At 40.3% G+C, this 24,772-nt stretch overlaps 1 protein-coding gene across 4 annotated transcripts in view; it reads left to right on the forward strand.

The window, feature by feature from the left end:
• The first annotated feature begins 9,411 nt into the window (after window positions 1-9,411).
• Npr3 (natriuretic peptide receptor 3) overlaps window positions 9,412-24,772 on the forward strand; it is a 68,043-nt gene continuing 52,682 nt past the window's right edge. For 2 of the 4 annotated variants that reach the window (XM_076857352.2, XM_076857353.2), the window contains exons 1-2: window positions 11,183-11,996; window positions 21,687-21,809. In XM_076857352.2, the coding sequence (XP_076713467.1) occupies window positions 11,246-11,996; window positions 21,687-21,809 (874 nt within the window). In that variant the 5' untranslated portion in view covers window positions 11,183-11,245. Of the gene's footprint in view, window positions 10,263-11,182; window positions 11,997-21,686; window positions 21,810-24,772 lie in introns of those variants that run through there. The other 2 variants (XM_076857355.2, XM_076857354.2) reach the window with 2 other exon arrangements.

Here is a 24,772-nt window from a genome sequence, read left to right on the forward strand (position 1 = left end):
AAATAAATAAAATCGACAGACCCTTAGCCACGCTAATGAAGAGAAGAAGAGAGAGAACTCAAATTACCAGCATACGGGATGAAAAAGGCAATATCACAACAGACACTTCAGAAATACAGAAGATTATCAGAAACTATTTTGAATCCTTATACTCCAATAAAATAGAAGATAGTGAAGGCATCGATAAATTTCTTAAGTCATATGATTTGCCCAGATTGAGTCAGGAGGATATTGACAACCTAAACAGACCAATATCAATTGAGGAAATAGAAGATACCATCAAAAGATTACCAACTAAGAAAAGCCCAGGACCGGATGGGTATACAGCAGAGTTTTACAAAACCTTTAAAGAGGAACTAATACCAATACTTTTCAAGCTATTTCAGGAAATAGAAAAAGAGGGAGAACTTCCAAATTCATTCTATGAGGCCAACATCACCCTGATTCCTAAACCAGACAAAGACACTTCAAAGAAAAAAAACTACAGACCAATATCTCTAATGAACCTAGATGCAAAAATCCTCAATAAACTTCTGGCGAACCGGATACAAAAACATATCAAAAAAATTGTGCACCATGATCAGGTAGGATTTATCCCTGGGATGCAAGGCTGGTTCAATATACGGAAATCAATAAATGTTATTCACCACATCAATAGGCTTAAAAATAAGAACTATATGATCATCTCGATAGATGCGGAAAAGGCATTCGACAAAGTACAGCATCCCTTTATGTTCAAAACTCTAGAAAAAATAGGGATAACAGGAACATACCTCAATATTGTAAAAGCAATCTATGCCAAGCCTCAGGCTAGCATCATTCTGAATGGAGAAAAACTGAAGGCATTCCCTCTAAAATCTGGAACAAGACAGGGATGCCCTCTCTCACCACTTCTGTTCAACATAGTTCTCGAATCACTGGCCAGAGCAATTAGACGAAAGAAATTAAAGGCATAAAAATAGGAAAAGAAGAACTCAAATTATCACTATTTGCAGATGACATGATTCTATACCTAGCAGACCCAAAAGGGTCTACAAAGAAACTATTAGAGCTAATAAATGAATTCAGCAAAGTGGCAGGCTATAAAATCAACACGCATAAATCAAAGGCATTCCTGTATATCAGCAACAAATCCTCTGAAATGGAAATGAGGACAACCACCCCATTCACAATATCCTCAAAAAAAATAAAATACTTGGGAATCAACCTAACAAAAGAGGTGAAAGACTTATACAATGAAAACTACAGAATCCTAAAGAGAGAAATAGAAGAAGATCTTAGAAGATGGAAAAATATACCCTGTTCATGGATAGGTAGAAGTAACATCATCAAAATGGCGATATTACCAAAAGTTCTCTATAGGTTTAATGCAATGCCAATCAAAATCCCAACGGCATTTCTTGTAGAAATAGAGAAAGCAATCATGAAATTCATATGGAAAAATAAAAGACCCAGAATAGCAAAAACAATGCTAAGCAGGAAGTGTGAATCAGGCGGTATAGCTATACCAGACTTCAAACTATACTACAGAGCAATAGTAACAAAAACAGCATGGTACTGGTACCAAAACAGGCGGGTGGACCAATGGTACAGAATAGAGGACACAGAAACCAATCCACAAAACTACAACTATCTTATATTCGATAAAGGGGCTAAAAGCATGCAATGGAAGAAGGATAGCATCTTCAACAAATGGTGTTGGGAAAACTGGAAATCCATTTGCAACAAAATGAAACTGAATCCCTTTCTCTCGCCATGCACAAAAGTTAACTCAAAGTGGATCAAGGAACTTGATATCAAATCAGAGACATGGCGTCTGATAGAAGAAAAAGTTGGCTATGATCTACATACTGTGGGGTCGGGCTCCAAATTCCTCAACAGGACACCCATAGCACAACAGTTAATAACTAGAATCAACAAATGGGACTTACTCAAACTAAAAAGTTTTTTCTCAGCAAAAGAAACAATAAGAGAGGTAAATAGGGAGCCTACGTCCTGGGAACAAATCTTTACTCCTCACACTTCAGACAGAGCCCTAATATCCAGAATATACAAAGAACTAAAAAAATTAGACAATGAGATAACGAATAACCCAATCAACAACTAGCCATCTTTGCCACAGATCACTCAAATGGCTCAGGGGCCCTGTTCAGTAGACGTCCTCAGCTCCAAGAACCTGGCTCAAGCTCAAAGCCCATTGCTGTCTGTGCTCTGAGCATCTCTCTAGTCTTCATGTGAGGTGTCATCTTAAATGCTCATGACCTTGGTGCTCCCTTGTTATACTATGAACTGGCATAAGCTAGAGAAGACGTTTTGTGGGTTTGTCATACTTGATTGCAGTTCTTGGCCTAGTTAGTGGTAGTACCTCTTCTTAGGTGATTTTTAGTGAAACTCAATTTCAGTGTAAGGAGCTATGGGATGGTTCTCTAGCATTGTCAATTGTTACTTCATGGTCTCCAATGAAGCATGCTCCTGGTACTCACTTCCTTTGCAGTGCCTTCCTACGGTGACTCTGGGTTTTGCCATGTGACATGGTGTGGCCAATGGGACATCAGCAAGTGACATGCTAGAGGCCTAAGAAGTACTTGTGCATTGGGACTTGCCTTCCTGGATTGCTGTCACCACTCTGTAAACCCACCACTTTATATAGAGGACATGAACATCCATGGATTTTGATATCCTTAAGGAATCCTGGAACCAATTCTCCATGGATACCAAGGGATGACTGTATTTTCCAGTTATCTCCCTGTCTTTGGTCATTCATCATCCATTTCTCCCTGTTTTGTCAACAACACTGGGATTTTACTTAGGGCAATCAATTATTAAGTAATCACATGAAATTCTTTTGTCTACAATGTTTGAACAGAAAGAAGTAAATGACCTGGTTAAGATCAATTAGAGGTCAAGGTCAGGCTGTGTGTTCAAACTCTGTTTTTATCTAGAAAAAAAGAAGAGTCTGAAGCTAGGGAGGATCTCAGGAAAGCAAGTCAATCCTTCTTTTTGGTAATGGAGACACTCTCGACAGGCATTAGAAACACACTCAGTTTGTACTGAGGGAACCCTTCTATAGAGCTGGTAGGAGAGCAAACTGATGCTGCCATTCTGTGGAGTAATTTGGGCATACTAAATAAAATAAAAATGCATATTCCACTGAGCCAGAAACATGAACCCAGGGAAGTGGTCATGTAAGTCCATAAGGGAACACAGATGAAGATCTTCGTGAGGGCAGTTTCTGGTAGCAAGGATTAACATAAGGGTCAAAATCTTGGAAAATATATAAATAAAGTATGGTAGAATATTAGGCAACATGCCAAAGTCATGAGATAAATTTTACACTTAGTATGTGTGCAGTCCTATCCACGTTACTCTCTGAGAAAATAAAAAAGAATATAGTTCAGTTTCTCAATTGGAGTAATACATGCATGCACAAAGAACATTCTTTTTGAAGAATGTGAATTTATCTGTGGCCTATGTTAATTATATTAGAAAGGATCCTAAATAAAAGGAATGTGAAGAGAGAAATGAAGGGAAAAATCAAATAAGGCCAGGACCTGGGGAATGATGATGAATGTGCTTAGGATTAAGGACACAGCTAACTTAAAAATTGGTACCTAAGGTTCAAAAAGAACCCAAAGGATTCATTCACTAGACCACTGAATGATTTGCAATTTAAGATAATTTGTACATTTATATACACTTGATTATGAGAAATCATCCACATAGAAGGTTGTTTCCAGGTCAGACCTAAAGGCAATCAGGAATCTGCCAGGCAGCAGAGTTCAGGTTAACATAGTCCTCATTATTTCTCCAGGCAGATGGCAAAGGGAAAAAGAACAAAAAGGCTGAAAGGAGAATATTTTTTAGGTCAGATAAACAGCAAAGAACATGTACTGTTAAGGAATTACCAACAATCGAACAGGAACAATGTCAACTTGATGAGACAATTTTCTCCCTTAATGTGAGGGTGAAATTTGATGTCACAACATGATCACCAAAAATATGAGAGGGCAAATGTCAAGAATTTTCCTGATGTTTTCCTCATGGCATTCTATTCTATTTTGGTCTCATGCATCAGCTATCCAAGATATAGTGCCAAGTGGAATGTACTTGCTGGAAAGAAATAAAAACCTGTATCTCACAACATTGCACATGATGGTAAGAGAAATTTTCCTTATCACCTTTAATTCCTGTTTGGAGGATGATAAAAGATAATGCCCTGATGTTTTTAAGAATCTGTGTAGTGCATTTTTCTCATTAGCAAGAAAATAATCAAGAATTAAATGTGAATGATGAGGTGCTGGTAAAAAATCAATGTGCTAAGGCCACTTAAAATTAGTATTTAGGCAAGGTGCCATGGCGCATGCCTGTAATCCCAGCAATTTGGGAGGCTGAAGCAGGAGGATTCAAAGGCAGCCTTAGCAATTTAGCAAGGTCCTAAGCAACTTTTGTGAGACCCTGTTGCAAAATAAAAAAAGGGGTTAGGGATGTGGCTTAGTGGCTAAAGGCTGGGGATATAGTTCAGTGGTTTAGCACCCCTGAGTTCAATCCCTGATACCATAAAACAAAATAAAACAAAACAATGACAACAGAAGAAAAAAACCCATAAAAATTAGTATTTAGGATCTTGGACCTCTTACATCGTTTAGACAATCAAAAATCCAACATGATCATATCTGAAGGTTCTGCGAATTTTGATTTTAGAACTTCATATACATGAATTTATATATACGAGCTAATTTCTCTTTGAATTATCCTTTTTCCTTTTATTGATTCATGATTTCTCTTTTAAATTGTATTTCATAGTAATCTTTGCTTTCTGTGGATGTATCATTGTAAAATAAAAATCTAAGCATCCATATATCGTTCTTGAAGGAGGGAATATAGGACTGAAGGAAAAAAATTCCAGACTTTATGGAATCTATATTTTAATGATTTAATGCTGATTTAATTCAGAGTTTAAAATGTTCAAGATTATGGTATAAAATCAGATAAATAATTTTATGAGATGTTTCTGAAATTTGCCATGTTCTTGTCCTGATAATGTTGCTTTTGAATTTAGCGTATTTGACATTATGACATGTCTAGCTGTCATGTAGATTTAAATATAACTTGGGTCAACTCATTTCTCCAAGCAAAATCTGATACAATAGGGTAAAGCTACAGAACCCCATAGTCCTGGACACATTATAGAGGTTTAAAAAGTTTGAATTGAACAAGAGCATTAAGCTCTGGGCCAAACATTTTTATAGCCTGGGTAGTTAGTACATTTTGGTACATTCTGTTGCTCCCTCATTAATGCTAACATCTGTAATCTATAAATTAAATACATTCTTCCCAATACAATCCTCTTTGTGTTTCCTGCTTCCTCCTCCCTTCCAATCCTCAAAATCCTGTGCCTGGCACCACCTTTCCTGTTCCCCCTCATTTTTATTATCTTCTGATTGACCCTTGTCTCTCCTTATTCTCTTTAGTTCTCTCAGTCTGAATTCTAGAGGAGCCTTGGGGCTGTTATGGGTAGGTGCAGGGTGACAAATATTAGCTCCTGCTCTCTTTGCCACATTATGGGGGAGAAAAAATATTGAACAGGCTCTTGTCACAAGCTTACCAGGAAATTGCTGAGGCTGGGAATCCAGGGCCAATACCAAAGTGATTGCCAAAAGAGTTCCCCCAGGGAGGCCACTGTTAACAAACAAACATTATAAAATAAGGTCTGTTGCAATTGAGTCACACATAAATCATATTTTTTAGAGTTTTGAATTCATTTACTTATTATTTATTTATTTTTTGGACCTGGGATTGAACCCAGGGTTGCTTAACTACTGAGCCACATCCCGGCCCTTTTTATATTTTATTTAGAGACATGGTCTCTCTAGGTTGCTTAGGACCTTGCTAAGTTGCTGTGGCTGGCTTTGAACTTGTGATCCTCCTGCCTCAGCCTCTCGAGCCTCTGGGATTTCAGGCATGGGCCACTGCTCTTGGCCCTTGAATTTATTCATTTATTAATTCATCCCATAAACATTTATTGAACACTTTCTTGGTGTAATGTATGTGTGTGTGTGTGTGTGTGTGTGTGTGTGTGTATATATATATATATATATATATATATATATATATATATATTTAACTAGGCATTGAAGGGAATGTTATAACAAGAGCTGCCATTTATTAATTTTCTGCAGTATAAAAAGCATTCAGCTTTCATTTTTTTTCTCAACCTACTTCTATAACCCAAGGACAATGTCTTCATTTTAAAAGTGTGAGAATAGAGGAAACTGAAAGTCAAACAGGTCAGAAGATAACCTGTGGACTTATTTGTGAGGCTTCTGAGTGCATGCTCTTTCTATGCTGCAAAACCCTGGAGACTTATTTCAACCCAGAGAGACTTCCTCATTAAATGGAAATATAATTCAGTGTGATCATGAACCAGGAATGTTATGGAAACTCAGATGGAAGAGCAGAACATTTCTGAGGCTTGGGTCCACTACTAAAGGCTTAAGGAGGAAAATAAATCCCAAGAGAGTAGGACCCACTGACTGTGCATGTTATCCTAAGTGAAAATTTTCTAAAGTTCCATTTTATATATTTATGTGGCCTTCTAAAATGCTTTTTGGAAGAACACAGTGTGTAATTAAAGAAACCAATTAAACGCAGTCAATATTATACCCATGAAGTTGAAGTACAGATACTTTGGAGGTAATGTAATGTCTTGTTTTGTAATATAATAATCTACATGAAATAACTTTTCCATATGTCAATGAGACTGGGTAGCTTGCATTCTTATCTCAGTACTAAGGTCAAATCACAGAAAAGCAATACATTTTTCAGAGATCTTCCCAGTGCCACTTTGTCTCAGAATATCTTCAAGTAAAAGAATATTGTAATTGACGGACTAAAAGGATAATAATACACACAGTGGATTTTCAATAGAAGCCTTCTCAAGGCCACATTTAACTGCAGTTTCAGATGAAATAGAATCATAAATTTAAACAGAAAAAGACACAATTGCTATTACTTGTAGTGCTGGCAAAAAAAGTACATAGATATGCATAATATAAGAAAAGGAGTCCATTAATAGAGTCCTGTAAAGAAAGCTGAAACCCAGAGTCAAAGTTTTAATTTAGTTTTTTGATGTCTGTTAAGTTTTCTCCCACTTCTTGGGCAGTTGGTTCCCTCTGAAATATCAATTCTATTTAGGAAATGAAGATCTTGACACTCATTAAATTACTCTGGTTTCTCTTCAAATCACATAAACCTTTAAAATTACAGAAATGTTCTTAAATTATGTGTCATGTTTTTTCATCTTTTCTGCCTCTAGGGGGAAGTGTGTTTTCAACAATTCTGTCCCCAGAAGGTAATTTCTTGTAGGCTATAGGCTTTCAGAGTGTTCTTTAGTGTGACTTCAGAGCTGACTGGACAAGGAAGAGGCCCCTTGAAAATCTGAACAGTCCACTTTAAAGGTTGCAGCCAGGATTCTGAGGGAGGAGGGTGGTAGAGATTGTTACGAATGGTTAGAGAAAACTTCATTCCAGTAGCTTTTCTACTACATAGATTTTCTACTACATAGATTCACGCTAGTTGCCCTATGTGGTGCTGTCTTTCCAGATAGAAGCAGAATGATATATGGACACAAATTTCAGTTCACAGAGCTGGAAACTAAGCAGTTGAATACTCTATGGAAACGTTGCCTCCTTATTTTAGTAGCTTAAAGTTTAAAAATCATGGTTTTTGGATATTGATGAAAACATATCTAAACCTATAAAAATCTATTAATTTCTATAACATCACATTTAGGACTAACATTGTCTTCAGGCTTTCAACTGGTTAATTTTATTTTGTAGCATTTATTCATAACTTTCATTTGTTTTCATGTGACATTTGAAGCCAGAAAAGATGCACCCATTAAAAAGCTTAGTGGTTTTTTTTAAATATGAAAATATGCTTCTTTTCTCCCATTTCAGTTTCACAGAGTGAAAAGGAATCATATTTAAAAACTGAGTCCAAGGATGAGTTATTTTTATTTTTCATTCCTTTCCTTTTTTCTTGTTTTAGTTTTATGATAGTATTACAAAAATTCTGTTATAAAATGATGTTATTTTTAGTTTTAGTGGGCCATATAGCTTGGAAACAGCAATATATAAGATTAAAAAAATCAATACAAATAATGTTGTTACTTAAAGTGGGAGTTGGCTTTGTCTCTAACTCTTAAGATGTTCTCAGGGGTTGAAGAGGTATTTATATGTATGATTTATACTCTTTGGGCCTCAATTCTTCAACTAGAGAAGTGGAGATGTCAAGCTGAGTGACTTCTTGTAGAACTCCACTATATTTACACACACTCTCAGCTGGCTACTAAAAAAACAATCTGATTTGATGGAAAGAAAACAAGCCCATACCATTAAAATTCATATACTTGTAATACTTGGTGAGTCTTTCTATAATCTTCTGCCTGTTTGCATTTGAAGAACTTTCTTTGGAATCCTAACTTCTGCTCACTGGAATTTTCAAGGGGTGTTTGGAGTATGTGCAAGGGTAGGAACACCAGCTTTCTTGGTGTTCAGTAACAGAACTGTTCAGTGACAAGCTGGAAGTTGAGGCTAAGGTGCTCACCCTAAAGTAATCGCACTGCCCTGCAGCTGACCTTCGGGCGAAGCTGGGCAGCGCCTGGATAGGAGAGGCATTCATGCCGGTTGCCACTGAAACCCCAGACTCTTCGAGTAAGCCCACATCACACATTGCAGAATCATATCGCCCTTGGCGGGTGTTCCCCAGACACTGGGCATACCGGGGAGTAATCGGAAACCTCGGTCCTTCACGTCTCCTGGCAACCAATTGAAATCCATTAAGACCCTTGGAATTCTGGATTTAGCTGTTGTCCTGTTGTCTTTTTTTTTTTTTTTTTTGAAGTAACTATGATCCTATAAACAAACGTCCGCCCTACTAGAGCTCAGGAAGGATTTAATTGCTGTGAAGCGCTAAATCTAAATTTCCAGTGTGTGTGTGTGTGTGTGTGTGTGTGTGTGTGTGTGTATTACCTGTTTGTTGGAATTACATTTTATATAGATGCTGCTTTTGCTACTGGTTGGCAGCTCTAACTAAATTAGTTCTCGCAGGAGTTAGAAGCTCCTACTTTAGGATTTAGGCAAAAACGGTGCATAATCTGAAATCTAAATGACCAAGAGGCTCAGACGTTACCCATAATTACATTTATGATGCCAGAAAGAGTGATAAGGAGTGTCGTTAAGAGCGAAGAGAGCTGATGCCAAAAGTTGCCACATCTCCGGAAACCTCAATTTGCCTTTTCACGGTCACAAATCAGAGCGAGGGCGCTTTAGGGCCTCAACGTTAAAAAAAAAAAAAAAAAAAAAGCACCTGGGCGGTGGCACCGGGGTTAAGATGTAAGCTTCTGCCGAGAGAGGGCGTACGTTTAAGACTAATAGAAATTTATGGACAGGGGCGCCCAGTCAAATGAAAGAACATTTTAAAACATTCTTCAATTTATTTTAATTTGCGGGACTTAAGTGTTAGAGTTCTCTCGTGCAATGCAGCACGTTCACAGTGCAAATGACTTCGGTGTGTTAAGGCGTACAGAGGCCAGTTCCTTTTTGGCCTGCCTAGCTGTGCGGCGAACTCCAGGCGACGCTCCTCTGTTTCCACCACGTCTCTACTACCGTTGTGGCTGTGACCAGTGAATAAACTGGGTCTAGGAAGCAGGACCTTCCTTGGCATCGCTAGCCTCCAGCCTAGTGCCTAGCGCGCTCGGGAGAAGAAGCGGATGGATCTCCCCGGAGCCTGGTCTGGCAGAGTGCGTTCGTCCCCACTCAGGGGATCTTCCAGGAAGCAGTGCGAAGAGACAGTCCCTTTATTTAGTTACCTGGTTTAACAAACAAAGCCTGGAGAACGTCTCGGCGATGCATTTCAAGCTTAGTGCCATCTCCAGGAGCCGAATCGGGAGCAACAAGTTTCGCTTTCTTGCTCTCAGTGCGTTGGCGGAGGGTCTGCACGCGGAAACGCAGTGACCGACCCCGACACCGCTGCGACTCCCAGAGTGAACCTGCGCGGCTCAGAGAGAGGGGGCTGGCGGAGTCGGGGAAGGAAAGGTGAGGGTAACGCCCCGGTCGGCTGGGCACGTCGGTCCCTCAAATGAGCCTTCTGCATTGGGACCTTGCTCCTAGTTTCCTGACCTTTCTCCAGGCGACCAGGAAGGTCAGGTGCCCGACCGGGATAGGCTCACCAGGAAGGAATGTGCACGGATCATTAGAGAGGTGAGAGCAAAGGGGACCTACGACTTTTGCACCCAAACTATCAATTTCGAGAACCACTCCCTCCCTCCAATCCTGTCGTCCCCCCCCCCCAGTATATGAGTGTTTGTGTGTGTGTGTGTGTGTGTGTGTGTGTGTGTATGTGTGCGCGCGCATTTCTTTACTTTCAAACACATTTCCTCTTTTAAAGCCTGGAGCTGGAGAGAGCGTGGCCAGGGAAAGGCGGGGATCCGAGAGGCGCGCGGATCTGTAGGGGCTGCCGCCGGTGCAAACGTGGGCGGATGAGGGTTTAAGGAACCGGCCTAAGGGCGGCCAGGAGTCAGGGTTAGGGAAGAGGGGAGCGGCGGGCAAGGAAGGGGTGCGGGGAGGAGCCCTGATGTAAGAATGTTAATGACAGGCTCCCCCAGCCCAGCCCCCACCTTTCCCCACCCCCACCCACCCCACCCCCTGGAAATACAAGTCCGTCCTTGGCTCGCCATGTGTGGTAACACGCTCCGCCGCTGCCACGCTATTTAAACGCGGGCTATGGATCCAGGAACCGGCGCGAATCAATGAGATCAAACGCGAAGGAGATGCACCGTCAATTACAAGCACTTGGACAAGTCTAACTTTTTTTTTTCTTTTACAAATACGCTTTCAAAAGCAACCTTAGCGACGCCCAAATAAGAAGCCACCTCTAAGCAAATAGCATATGTATAAAGGGAGGGCGAATATATATATTTATAATAAGTATATATGTATATTACAGACGCACAGGTTTACACTCGGTGAACTTTTTCTTTTTTTTAAAAAAAAAACTAGTGACATTGAAGAGAAGGACTGTTCCTCTCTATCTTTTGGCGAGTTAGTGAAGGGGGTATTCTGTTTTCTTAGATCGCCCAAGGGGGCGCAGGGACCTCAGAAAGAAGAGTGGGGAAGAAAGAGGAAGGGTGGGTGGGGGGCAGAGGGTGAGTCGGCGGCGAAGGCGACCGCTTTCTTGCGGCACGATGCCGTCCCTGCTGGTGCTCACTTTCTCCGTGTGCGTCCTGCTCGGCTGGGCGTTGCTGGCTGGCGGCGCGGGTGGCGGCGGGGGCACGGGCCCAGGCAGCGGGCGCCGGGAAAGAGAGGCGCTGCCTCCTCAGAAGATCGAGGTGCTGGTGCTGTTGCCCCAGGACGACTCGTACTTGTTCTCACTGGCTCGGGTGCGGCCGGCCATCGAGTATGCCCTGCGCAACGTGGAGGGCAACGGGACCGGGAGACGGCTTCTGCCTCCGGGCACTAGCTTCCAGGTGGCCTACGAGGACTCGGATTGCGGTAACCGCGCACTCTTCAGTCTGGTGGACCGCGTGGCGGCTGCACGAGGCGCCAAGCCCGACCTCATCTTGGGGCCTGTTTGCGAGTACGCTGCAGCACCGGTGGCCCGACTTGCGTCGCACTGGGATCTGCCCATGTTGTCGGCTGGAGCACTGGCCGCGGGCTTCCAACACAAGGAAACTGAGTACTCGCACCTCACGCGCGTGGCGCCTGCCTACGCCAAAATGGGCGAGATGATGCTAGCCTTGTTCCGCCACCACCACTGGAGCCGCGCTGCGCTCGTCTACAGCGATGACAAACTGGAACGGAACTGTTACTTTACCCTCGAGGGTGTTCACGAGGTTTTCCAGGAGGAGGGTTTGCATACTTCTGCCTACAATTTCGACGAAACCAAAGATTTGGACCTGGACGACATCGTGCGCTACATCCAGGCCAGTGAGCGAGGTGAGCAAGAGCGCGTCCCGGAACCCTGGTCCTAACCCATCCTTTCTCCGCGACTCTCCTTACACACCGGTCCTGTCCTCTGCAGACCTCACTGTTCCCTGTGGCGCTAAGGATCCCGAGAGGGTGTGCGCGGGGACTTGCCAGGTGTGAGCTGTTTGGCAGCGATCTTTGAGGATCGCCCATCGCTGTGGAGGGGTGTACTTAGAGGGTCCTGGGGAGGTGGAAGGGTCTGGGCAAGGAGAAAGCTGTCTTCTGCGGGTTCATGTCCGACAGGTGCTGTCAAACCACTCGGGTTTTTTTTTCTTCCCAGCTCCCTCTTTGCCAGCGCAGGGTTGGCGATTAGAGGCGCACAACCAGTGCCCTGCTTCAGGGTCTGAAGCATGCCAAGGCCGAAAGAAGTTGTTACCCTCTCCATTGCTGTTGTGCGCTCCCGCTTAGTGGCAGCGTCCTAGGACGCTGTGCAGCTGCGCGCTGCCACTTGGCTCACGCCCTGGCCTCTCGATTATAAGTCTCATTGTGTCGCTCTGTCATTCCTTCCATGACCCCTCTAGTCCCTTACAAACAAGTTTCTGTGGTTTCTACTAAAAATGCTTCGTAGTGTTTGGACTCGGGCAACACTCATTTTCCCCGGGGCTTTCGTCATCACAGTCTCTAGAGCGCTCAGAACTAGATTTTTTTGCGGGAGCGCTCTCGGAAAGCGGCCATTGAATCTCCTTTCCACCTGCCTCCACTCAGCGCCAAATATTCTCGGCGGGTCTCTAGGGGGTTTGGAATAATATCCAAACTGGATAAAGTGCTCAAGACTGGAAATGGTGGCTATGGCTGCGGCGAGTAGTGTCGAGGAAAGGTAATAGCGAAAGCCCCTATTGCGGCCCATTTTACTGCAGGTAGACTGCGGGGAGGGGGTTGGTGGTGAGATCCCAGCATGGTGCAGTTGCCTCCTCGGTGGTAGAGGGGTTGGTGTGAACTGCACTCAGGGAATCCCGCCTCCGATTTCCTTCAGTGCGCACGCGCCTGGAGTGCCAGGGGCGAAACCCCAGCAAAGCTCTTCGCAACCCCTGTGCCACCGAGGGGAGCAGGGTTGAGCCATGCGCAGGGTTTGTCTACATCTTGGTAGGACTGGCATCTGAGCTTTGGCCATAGGGGCCAGCACAACTGAGGCTGGGAACCTCAGAAGCAGGTGAGAGTAGGCAGAGAATACATTGAGGATGAAGCTGTAGCCATCCCGCTTCCCATCTTGGCCTCGGACTTGAATGAACACACCCTTTAGAACGAAAGGGCAGGAGGTGTTGACAGTAGGCTGCCTGGCATGTTTTGAGCATTCGAACTCCAGGCTGTCTGCGCCGAATCCCTGCCAGCTAAGCAGGCGGGGCGCGGGCTCTGCTGATTATGAAAAAGAGCATTTGTGTTCAACGGCTGCGGACTCGCCACGCTTGGCCTGGGAACCCACATCTGTTTCTCTCCGTCCTTGCGGTCCCCGGGTTGCCGCAGCCTCCTTGCAGATCTCGGACTGCTATAGCCCCCGGAACCTGCTTCTTCAGTTCTCAGTTTTCCAGGGCCAGGAACTAGAAGTTGGAGACTTCTTAGGGCTGGTTGGGGTTGGGGGTGTGTCTCTCTATCGGCGAGATCCGTGGTTTGCAAGCGCGTGTGTGCTGCCTTTGCTGGATTGGTTCCGGTGGGCAGTCAGAGACCTCAGCGCACGTGGTGGCGTGGGATGCAAGGCAGAATGGATCTGTTTGCCCAAGTGAGGGTAGATCTCACATGAGTTGCTGAGGCCCTGGCACCGGGAGGGCAGTAGTCCTGTGGTGGGCCTGGGGGGCTGGTGGCCTCAGGCTTTAGAGGATTTGGGCTGCCTTGTGTTGCTACTGCGCGCTCCCTCCCCCCTTTTTGTGTTATATATACATATATATATGTATATATATCTGCTATATTACACATTATATATAAAATTTATATATATGCTATATATATATATATAGTGTGTGTGTGTGTATGTGTGTGTATATATATATATATATATATATATATATATATATATATATATATATCTATCTCAAAACCTCATAGATATTACCAAGTCTCCGCTTTTTTTTTTTTCCTTCTAGATTTGAATTTAGCAATGAAAGTTTTTTGGGCTCAGGTTTATACCTTATAGGTGATAAAGTTATGATCTTTATGATTCTTACTTTAAAATATATTTCCAACAAGGACCTGACATATATTCTGAAATATGAAATAAAATAGTTTCTTTCCTAAACCATTTTCCCTACCTTCCAAAGTCCTTACTCTCAGGAGAGAAAGTTGCTTGATAACAAAGATCTCAGGGGATCTTCTGCAAACACATTCAGTTAATGTGTTAAATAGGGGGTTCAGTTTCAGTGGAGTCTGTAGCTCAGCCACTCACTGGCTGGTGAATCTTGGGCTGCTATTGAACTCTGTACCTGGGACTCTTTAGGTAAAATTGGGTTAGGGAGAGTGCCCAGTCTTTGGGATGATGGGAGGAACTAACTCCTGGAATGTGATGAAACAGTGCCAGACCCATAGTAAGGGCTCAATAAATGTGGTTTTATCATAATGGTTGTTACTTTATATATGTGATGATAAGCACCTTTACTGAGAAGGGAAGAAAACCCTGGGTTGAGAAGCAGATGCTTGGGGATCTGGTGTCTTAACTTACCAGCTTGGGTTTACCTGTGCAAGGCACTGTGCAGGAGCTTCCTACCCAGAGGCACAGGGACTCTGGTGAGAATTAGGCCTCTTCAAACTGATGTTTGTTGGTTCTGATTTGTGCATAGTCTCTTTTTTTAGAAATAATGATTTTTATTTAAAATAGATTCACTTGTACACCTGATTACTACCCTCAATATTTCACACTTACATGATAGATAATGAACTATATCCCCAATTGATAGATTTATTTTTAAAAAGACAGAGTTAGAATTAAGTCATTTTTTTCAAGCAATTAAAACCAGGAGTTTTTCATTTATATTCCTTATAAAATGCAGTATTCAGAGTATTCTACACACAAGATTTTTTTAAATGAAAAACTGGAGTTTTATTATTTTAGTTATTAATATGTCATCAAACTGGGCCTAAGTAATAGCTGTAGAGATAATAGTAATTAATCAATACAGGTATCATCCATTTTTAATAGTCTCGGGTAAATGAGTGGTAAATGATAAAGTGGTTGATCAGAATTTCTAAATAATGCACTATAAGTGTAAAATAACTTACACAGAATAACATGGAAAAAGAAGCACTGTAGGCTGCAATGCAGAAATTCCAGACCTTCAGAGAAGGTAGCGCTTTGTGAACAACAAAAAAGAAGATATATCTCATTTTTGCAAACAATATCCATTGCTATTAAATGTAGAAAACATCCAGAGAAAACTTTTTTTGAAAAAAATATAGATTTTAATTTAGCAAAATTAATTATATAGCCACATAATTTAAAATCAGAAAATTATACAAATCTGATTAAGAAAACTTTCATTGCTTTCTACTCCCCATTTCTGACTTTCCAGAGGCAATCATTTTTAGCTAATGTAGCTTTCTTGTAGTCATTTGTCTTTATATCTCTAAATAACAGATTATTTTTGATTTTGTCAGTTTTAGACCTTCTCTCTTGATATCCCCATGGAAGATGTTGATCAAGGTCGCTTCTACTGTCTGCTAACCACATACACATTTTCCTTTTAACATGGACCTGTCAAAATTTTGTTTAGCTCAGTATTCAGTATCAATATTATTATTTTCTTCTAAATACTGCTCACAGTCAAGACATGCAGGTTACTAGGATGACACTATCTTTCTTGCTCCGCTTTCAGGCTTAGGGTAAAAATTAAAAACAAAAACAAAAACAACCTTTTTTTTTGTTTGTTTTCTTAGTTTCCTATGGACTTAAAATTAAACCATTACAAAATTATCTGTTTTAAGCTCCTGAGCTGCTTCAGTGTAGTAGTGTTTGAGCTATATTTCATAGTTGTCATTCTGTGTTGTTCCTTTAATATCTTCCTAGGTCTCTAGTCACCTCTATTTTTGAGCTAGGTCCTAGTGCTCCTGTTTTTTGCTTCAAGCCCTTGTTTGGGGGAAGCATATCATCTAGGAACTTTCTGAGAAAGAATGAATGAGAATTTTCAGACTTGTCACAAATGGAAATTTCTTCATCTTGCCTTTAAACATGATTGTAGAATTCTAGGTTGGAAATAATTTTCTCCCAACATTTGAAAACATGCTCCGTTGTCTTCTAAATCCTGATGTTACTATTAGGAAGCTTGAATAGATTCAGATTCTGGAATTAATCTTGTCTTCCCCCCCACCTCTGCTGAAAAGTTCTAGAATCTTCTCTTTGCTCCCAGTGTTTTAACATTTCATTAGGATGTGCATTAGTGCCAGTATTTTGCCTTATTACTCTTGGTAGACTGCTTCTTTCCAGAAACTCTTGTCTTGTAATTCTTGGAACATTTCTTAAATTATTTCTTTGATGAGTGTTTATTTGTGAGTGTGTGATGTGTGTGTGATATGTGTATGTGTGTATATATTATGTATGTACCGAGCCACATCTCCTTCTTTGAAGATTTTTATCCCCAATGCTTTTCTCTTTCTAGATTTTTTTTTCTTATTTGGATTGATCTTCTATTTTTATGATTTTTTTCCTATATACCCCTGATTTATCTTTAAATTTTTATTTTTCATGGTTGGAGGGTTTTCAGATTTTTATTTTTGCATTTCTTCCAAAAATACTATTGAGTTTGGGTTTTTCATTTCTTTTATCACACTTTTGGCTTGCAGGATGTGGTACACTTTGTCTTGCCTCCATGCAGTAACATCTATCTCTCTTTCCCTTCCAAATTTAGAGTTAAAAGGAACATAGGTGCAGAAATCAGATGGAGAATATGAAAATGTCCTGTTTATTATTACTTAAAAGGATTGGAGATCGTGGATTTAGATCTGATGCTAAAAGGGCCTGCTTACTAGTACTTCCTCCCCAAATTAGGCAGAGACATCTACCAAATCACAGCCAGTGCTTTGAAGCTGTAATTTCCCTCTCCAGGAGCAGTAACCCATAAAAGGTACTCTCTGTTGGTAGACATAACTCAAAGGGGAAGAAAGAGGACAGGGCCTGGAGTGCCCAGTGTTTTCTTTCAGACTCACCAAACATACAATCTCTCCTTTTCCTCTTGCTGGGAAATGTTACTGATGCTGGTGGGTAATATATTTCTCTGGAATTTTCTAGGCACTTCTCATACTTCTCTGCATACTTTCCAAATCTGTTTATGCCACTTGTGCTTATTACTTAATTTAATTAGTTATTGTATAAACTGATTAGACATGAATAGGAAGAGAAAGCTATTTCAATGAAAACTATTTAAAACCTTTTGATAAACTGTATAAAGACAAGTTCCTAAAAATACTTGCTGTTTACTTAGGCATGAATAAGACAACTGAAGGAGATCAGAGAGCATCATAAAAATTTGGGATTCTGCATTCTGACTGCTTTGCTAGAGTCATTAAATACTTGCTTCAACTTGCACTGAAACTTGATGACAATGTATGTTATGGATTTGGTTTATTCAAGAAAGACAGTGAACTGCCCATGAACTTGGGAATTAGGGGTTCCTTTTGAGAGTAAATCACAAGGTTAACACAAAATGGTAAGATTGAAAATAATCAAAGTCTGCATAGTTAGATAAATGCTGTATTATAACACTTTTGCTCAGACTAAGTGGGTACTAACATTTAAAGAAAGAATGTGCCCATCAGAAGGCTTGGGGTAGTGTTGATGGGGAGAGAGGAGGAGATGGGCCAGGAGTTTAAAGATAGAAGAAACCACAGAAGCCAGTGTTGGGCAGAACACACCCATGACCTGGGGAAGCGTGTGCTCTGGCCCTGAGGCATAGTTTTTTCAGTCCTAGGCAGTGTAGCTCTTATGTGGGTGTTTAAGGTTATCAGTGGCTGATGCCTTTGGATGCCTGAATCCTTCAAATCATCTTTTTGATTCTGATTCCATCCTCACTGGCATCTTACTGCTCATCTTTTGCCCCCCCCCCCAACCCTGTTGGCATGCCCAAGGTACAGGGCAAGTTGACCCAAATATATTCATGGCCATTCTGGTCTCCATGAAACTTAAGTAATCTGCAGCCACAAATATCTGATGTAGGTTATTGGAAATCTGCCCCTAAGCAACGACATTACTCTCTATGTAATGGCAGAATCAGGTTTTGCACATGGGAACTGAGAAATACACCCTAGACTACAAGCAGTTGATTAAAAAATGATAAGGACTGTCTAGTAGGCAGCCAGATAGAGCTTCCTGGCTCCTTTCTGGAGACGCTTACTCCTGGAATCCATATTCTTCAAACTTGTCTGGCCTTACCTCCTAGCTGGCTATTTTGTGGGACATCTTGACTGTTTTTTTTTTTTTTTTTTTTTTTTTTTACGTGAAAGGGCCAGATTTGAATGAGAGCTAAAACAAGGTTCTGTCATAATGAATAATTAGGAGTTTCTTTGAGAGCTTCCCCACTGAGATATCATGACATTTGTTTATCCCAAATGCATATAACTGTATTTCCAAGCATAAGCAATACCTGCTCCCATCTTTATAGGTCTATTAGCAGTTTTACACTGTTTTAAAAACTTGTTCTCTAAAGCTTTTATCCCGTGCTCGGAGCCCTTTTGTAATACGAAATGACAGAATCAAGATCTAACCCTCTTGAGTTAATGTGCAGTAAACAAAATATCAGCAAGAGCCCAGCCCTCCATGCAGGTTGCCAAAGCTGCTCAGGCATAGCCTTTCAGCACCCCTGCTTTTACCAAGCACATAAACATCTTGGAGGTCTGGCATGCATCGTGATAACATGGTTTACAAAACCCAGGTCTCTGTGGGTCTCTTCTCTGCACAGTGTGTATGCAGCAAATACATGGTGGTGGAGTCTGGGACCATCAGTAGTGACCAAATTGGACAACAGCCAAGTCCTCACTTTACTTCAGCTGGTGTCCCTCTTAGGTGTCAGGCAACAATCATCTGGAGCTGCTTAAAGCCTCTCAAATCCCATAGCGTGGCTATAAACTGAGAGGACATGAAAAGGGAACATGGGAATCTTGTTAACTATTTCCTCTGTGTTGAGACAACCTGAAAATAATGTTTTTAAATGCAGACAGTAAAATGTGTATGGAACTCACTGCATCTTCTGATATGCCAAAAAAATGTTCTTTCTATAGCCACTGAGTTTGCTTTTTAAGGGAAATGCATTTGCCATGCTATTAAGTATGAAAAGCAGTTAGTACTCTTTCTTAGTTTATAATGGGAAAATCTAGTGATTTACTTAATGTATTACTTAGAAAAAAACCCTTTCATTTTGAGATACTAGAATTGAACCCAGAGCCTTGCACATACTGGTAAGGCAAGCACTCTGCCATGGAGCTACATCCCCATCCCTTTTTTAAATTTAATTTTGAGACAGGTCTCACTGAATTATTCAGGCTGGCCTTGAACTTGTGATCCTCTTATCTCAGCTTCTGGAGTAACTGGGATTACAGGTGTGTACTACCATGCTTAATGGAAAAATCCCTTTATTTTGAAATAGTTGTGCACTTTTGGAAAATCTGAAGAACCTTTATACAGCCTTCTCCCAGATTTTCACCAATTGTAAATATTAACATTTTGCTTTTTCAATACAAATCTGTTCCCTCCCTTCCCTTCCTCTTTTCTGTTTACACACACACACACACACACACACACACACACAGATAATACGTATTTTTATAAGTACAGGATTGTTTTTCCTCTTCTCCCTCCCTTTTTGTAGCCCTCCCTCCTCCTCCTCCTCTGCTTTCCAGTACTGGGGATAGAATTCAGGTCCTCACACTTGCTAGGGAAGTGCCCTACTGCTGAGTTAAATCCCCAGCCCACAATCATTGTTTCTTTTGATTTTTCCCCCAGGGCCAAGGACTGAACTCAGGGCTTTGTGCATGCCAGGCTCTTTGTCACTGAGCTACATCCCCAACCCCATTATTGTTTCTTTACTCCTACATATTTAAGGGTATGTTTTCTAAGAATAAGGAGGAGTCATGAAAAGTGATAATGCAGTTCTATTATCTAGTTCACAGGAGTTAGTCAAATTTCACCAGCTGTTTAAACAATGCCCGCCCCCCCACCCCCCCACCTGCTTTTTACATATATATATACTTAAGGTCCAGAGTCCAATTAAGTATCATACATTGCCATGTTTTATGTTGGGAGTTGCCCGGCTCCAAAGACTGACTTCCTTATCCCCCCAGAAGAGCCGACCAATGGTGAGCCCTGTTGGCTCACATGATCCTTACCCACCAATCAGACTAGTCCTGCTGGCTCACATGATCCTTACCCACCAATCAGACTAGCCCTGCTGGCTCACATGATCCTTACCCACCAATCAGACTAGCCCTGCTGGCTCACATGATCCTTACCCACCAATCAGAAAGCACCCCATGCCAACTGTCAGACTGTTCAACCATTAAACTGTCAAAACCGTCAAACCACCTCCAGCTCTATAAATATACAGAGCTGTTCCTCAATAAATGGGCATTTTCTCCGACGACAAGCCTTGTTCGTTCTTTCATTTTCTAAGTCTCTTCCAGTCAAGAATGTGTCCTCAACCTGTCTTTGTTTTTCATGACATTGACCATTTTAAAGAGCCCAGGTCAGTTATTCCACAGTCTGTCCCCAGCTGGGTTTGCGGCTGCTTCCTCTTGACAAGGTGCCGGTTGCCTACCGGCTGTGTTCTGTCAGGAGGCTGGTGAGCCTTCTTTTCCTCAGTTGGTGATGTTGTCTCACTTGTTTATGGTGGTTTCTGCTAGATCCCCCTCAATAAAGTTACTGTGTTTTTGATTTTTAAATGCAACCTTATTTTATGGGAAGACTAGAAAACACTAAAGATTATGATTGCAAATCTTTGATTTAGAAAAGTTTCATTTATTCACCTATAAAAGTTTATCAAGTATTTATTATAGAAGCTGGGCATGCATAAATGGATACATTTTAATTCAACAAATATTACACTATTTTCTATAACAGTATTAGGGTCAAAGAGATAAATATTAAGTGAAATAGTTTAAATGATTTATTGTTCCTTTAATTTGAAGGTACAAATATTAAGAAAATATAAAGAAGCATTCCTCCTTATAATTTCTTTCAGTGATTTTTATTAATTTCCATAAAGTTACCATTTTTCCCTTTGTGAATATAGTAGTCTCCTCTTTATCTGTGGTTTTGCTGTCTGAGGTTTCAGTTACCTGTATTGAATTGTGGTCTGCAAATATTAAATGAAAAATTCTAAAAATAAACAATTCAAGGGGTTTTAAACACTTGTTATAGTATATTATTATAATTGTTCTATTTTATTATTAGTTGTTGTTGTTAGTCTCTTCTCTGCCTAATTTACAAATTAAGCTCTATCATAGGTATTTTCTTATAGGAAGAAATATGGTATATATAGGGGTTGGCATCATCCACAGTTCCAGGCATCTGGTGGGTCCTTGGAACATTTCCCCTGCAGAGAAGGGGAACTACTGTAGAAAGTACCTTATGTGAGGAAATGCTTCAGGACCCTTTAACTACCCTGTCCCATGTCCAGCACTCCAGACTGGTTTTGCATGCTTACTGTCTGCTGTGTTGGGTGTCTCACATTTGTTGTTTGTTTGTCTCTCCAGTGGTGATCATGTGTGCGAGCGGTGACACCATCCGGAGTATCATGCTGGCAGCACACAGACATGGCATGACCAGTGGAGACTACGCTTTCTTCAACATTGAACTCTTCAACAGTTCTTCCTATGGTAACTCCACTTCCAGCTTCCCCCATGGTGCCAATAGTGTTACTATGCCAAGGTGTCAAAGAGGGATTGGAAGGAAAAGTCAGACATTTGAGTTATGCCCAAAGAAGTGATTTCTGTAAATATGATTTTGGAAATTTGTGATTTGGAACACTTCTATAACATATCATAAATTCTCAAGCTTTTCTTCTTAAAGAACTCAATGAGAGCAAATTTAAACAGTGTACCTGTGGTGTCAGGGGGTCAGCATAGCTCTATCTCAGACTCCAAATGATCATAAATGAAGCCCCAAACACCCATTGCCCAATACTTTTCCAATTGCAGGTTGCCGCTGTGATGATGGACTAACAGAATAATTTTAGTGAAATTTGGGTAGAAGTTTAAATTGAATGAATGCATTGGAACATAACATAATAGAATAGAACAAGGTGTATCACACAGTGTATGTATTGCTTCATAAAACTCTCATTTTAGTACTGTAAATGTGTGTGCTTATATTTATGCACAGTCACAGTTCACATATGCTTGTAAAAGGTCACAATGGGAAAGTAACAATTACTAAACATTGAAGTAAAAATGTGAAAGCCACTGCTCCAAGCCCCTCTTTCTTCCAGGTTACTACACTTTAAACCTCTCCTATGTGGAATTTTGGGAGCCATCAACATAGAGAGTTGAAAACATTTAATTCCTTATAATGGATCTGGGCAATTCCCAGGGTCCCTGTGATGAAGGCTGTTTACACCCATGATCACGGGTGTATTTCCCGCTCCCTCCCACCCCCCAGATGTGGTAAGGCTCTTGGAAATAGATATGAAGGCTACCTAGTATTTTCTCAAGTCTGAACACTGGCTGCTCAAAGCTGAGAAGTTCTGGGGGAATAGTAAGTGTGCAGATCCCACATATGGCATGTTTATATTGAGCTGCACTTTTGAATTCTTGCTGATGATATGTGATTAGACAGGATCTAAACCTTAAAACATACACCCTAGTTTCCTGCCTTGCTGTCCTGGCTTACTTAAGCAGTAGACCATTGTGTATATATAGATACTATAACACATTTCTCATGGGGATAAAGAAAAGTTGATGAAACAAAAGTAGACACTGTTTTCTGTCATGGATAAAACAGGAGATTTAAGGCTTGCAAGATCAACTTGCTATCTTGCCCTCATGCCTGCCAGGATGATCTTTTCCTTTCTTCTTTCCAAAAATGGAGTGTTGCTTTCAATTCTTGACCTAACATCAGAATGTCTTTACATTATTGGGAGTTTTTAAATTTTTTTTTTTTTAGTTGTAGATAGACACAATATCTTTCTTTATTTTTAGTGGTGCTGAGGATGGAACCCAGTGCCTACACGTGGAAGGCAAGCACTCTTCCACTGAGCTACAGTCCTAGCTTTGAGTTTTTTGACACTGTGGTTGAAGCTGATGAAAATGAAAAGCATTTATTCTAAGTTTTTCAAGGTGGCCACTGGCAAATATAGAATTTAGAGGCAATGCACATTAATGCGTATGGGTGCACATTATATATGAAGAAGTGCATTTACAATGCACATTCACATACATTGTGCATTTAGTACTTAATGCAACATGATGCTGGAGTTTCTTTCAACTACAGATAAGACTGTATTATTTTTCCCAGCTAATTGTAATACATAGTATTGTAGAAAATTTGGAAAACATAGGAAAAACACAGGGAAGAAGACATAGTTATAATTATACCACTTAGATAAAAGTACATTGTAATTTTTAGAAGTATGCACACCCTGCTTTATAAACACACACATATACATATACATTTATTTTATAAAATATTTTTTAATAAAATGATTATATCACTAACAGTATGGCTACATAGTATTTTATAATATTGACATGCTTTCTTTAATCAGTCTCTTATTTTTCAATATTTATGTTGTTTCTAGCTTTTTGTTGTTGAGAACTGTTCCACATTGAGTACTTTGTGTGCACACATGCATTCACTCACATATTTATGTATATATATTTTCTGTAAGAGAAATTTATAGAAAATTGCTGACTCAAAAGTTATGTGCATTTAAGTTTTGACAAGTATTGCTCAGTTATCCTGTGAAGAGGTTTACCAGTTTATACTTTTGCATACAGAAGTATGAGATTATCTGTTTTTATTATTCTTGTCAACATTGTATAATCTTTCTTTCAAATTATTTTATTTATTTGAATTTCTTATTGTATTCACAAGCAAAGATATGCAGTTTTCTTTTTTCAACATAAATATTTTAAATAATTTAAAATTTTAATAATATAAAGTTAATCACTTTAATGTGAACAGTTTTGTGACTCTTACTACATTGACGCTGTGGTTCAACTACCACCTTTTAATATTTTTAAAAAAATATTAATTTAAATCAAATGAATTAACATTTGTCACATTATGTTATTTTTATGGTGATACTTTTGAAACTTACTCTTAGTTATTTTGAAACGTGTTTCCCTCTGTGACACTTTTGTTGAGTTTATTTTTGAGTATTTTATGGTTTTGGTGGTTCTTATAATCATGATCTTTTCTGTTACATTTTGTACTATAGTTATATAGAAAAACCTATGAGTTCTTATTAATTTTTTAAGAATTTCACTTATTGAATCCTGTGTTCTAATTGCTTCTGTGTCATTACCACATTACAGTAGCAGCATTTCCTCTTTTAATAGTTGAACATCTTTTTTCTTATTCTTATTACATTGGCAAGATCCTAAAAAGTGATATTATATAACAGTGGTGATATTTAAGTTTCTGACCTCTTGTCTTGAAGTAGATGTTAAAGTATTCTTTTATACTTTAAAGTATGTGAATTGTGGGCTAAGGTTGTGGCTCAGCAGTGGAGTGCCTGCCTAGCACGTGCAAGGCCCTGGGTTCGATCTCAGCCCCACATAAAAATAAATAAAATAAAGGTATTGTGTCTAACTACAACTAAAAATAAATATATTTTTTA

This window comes from Callospermophilus lateralis, chromosome 5, assembly GCF_048772815.1.
Source record: "Callospermophilus lateralis isolate mCalLat2 chromosome 5, mCalLat2.hap1, whole genome shotgun sequence".
NCBI classification, from domain to species: domain Eukaryota; kingdom Metazoa; phylum Chordata; class Mammalia; order Rodentia; family Sciuridae; genus Callospermophilus; species Callospermophilus lateralis.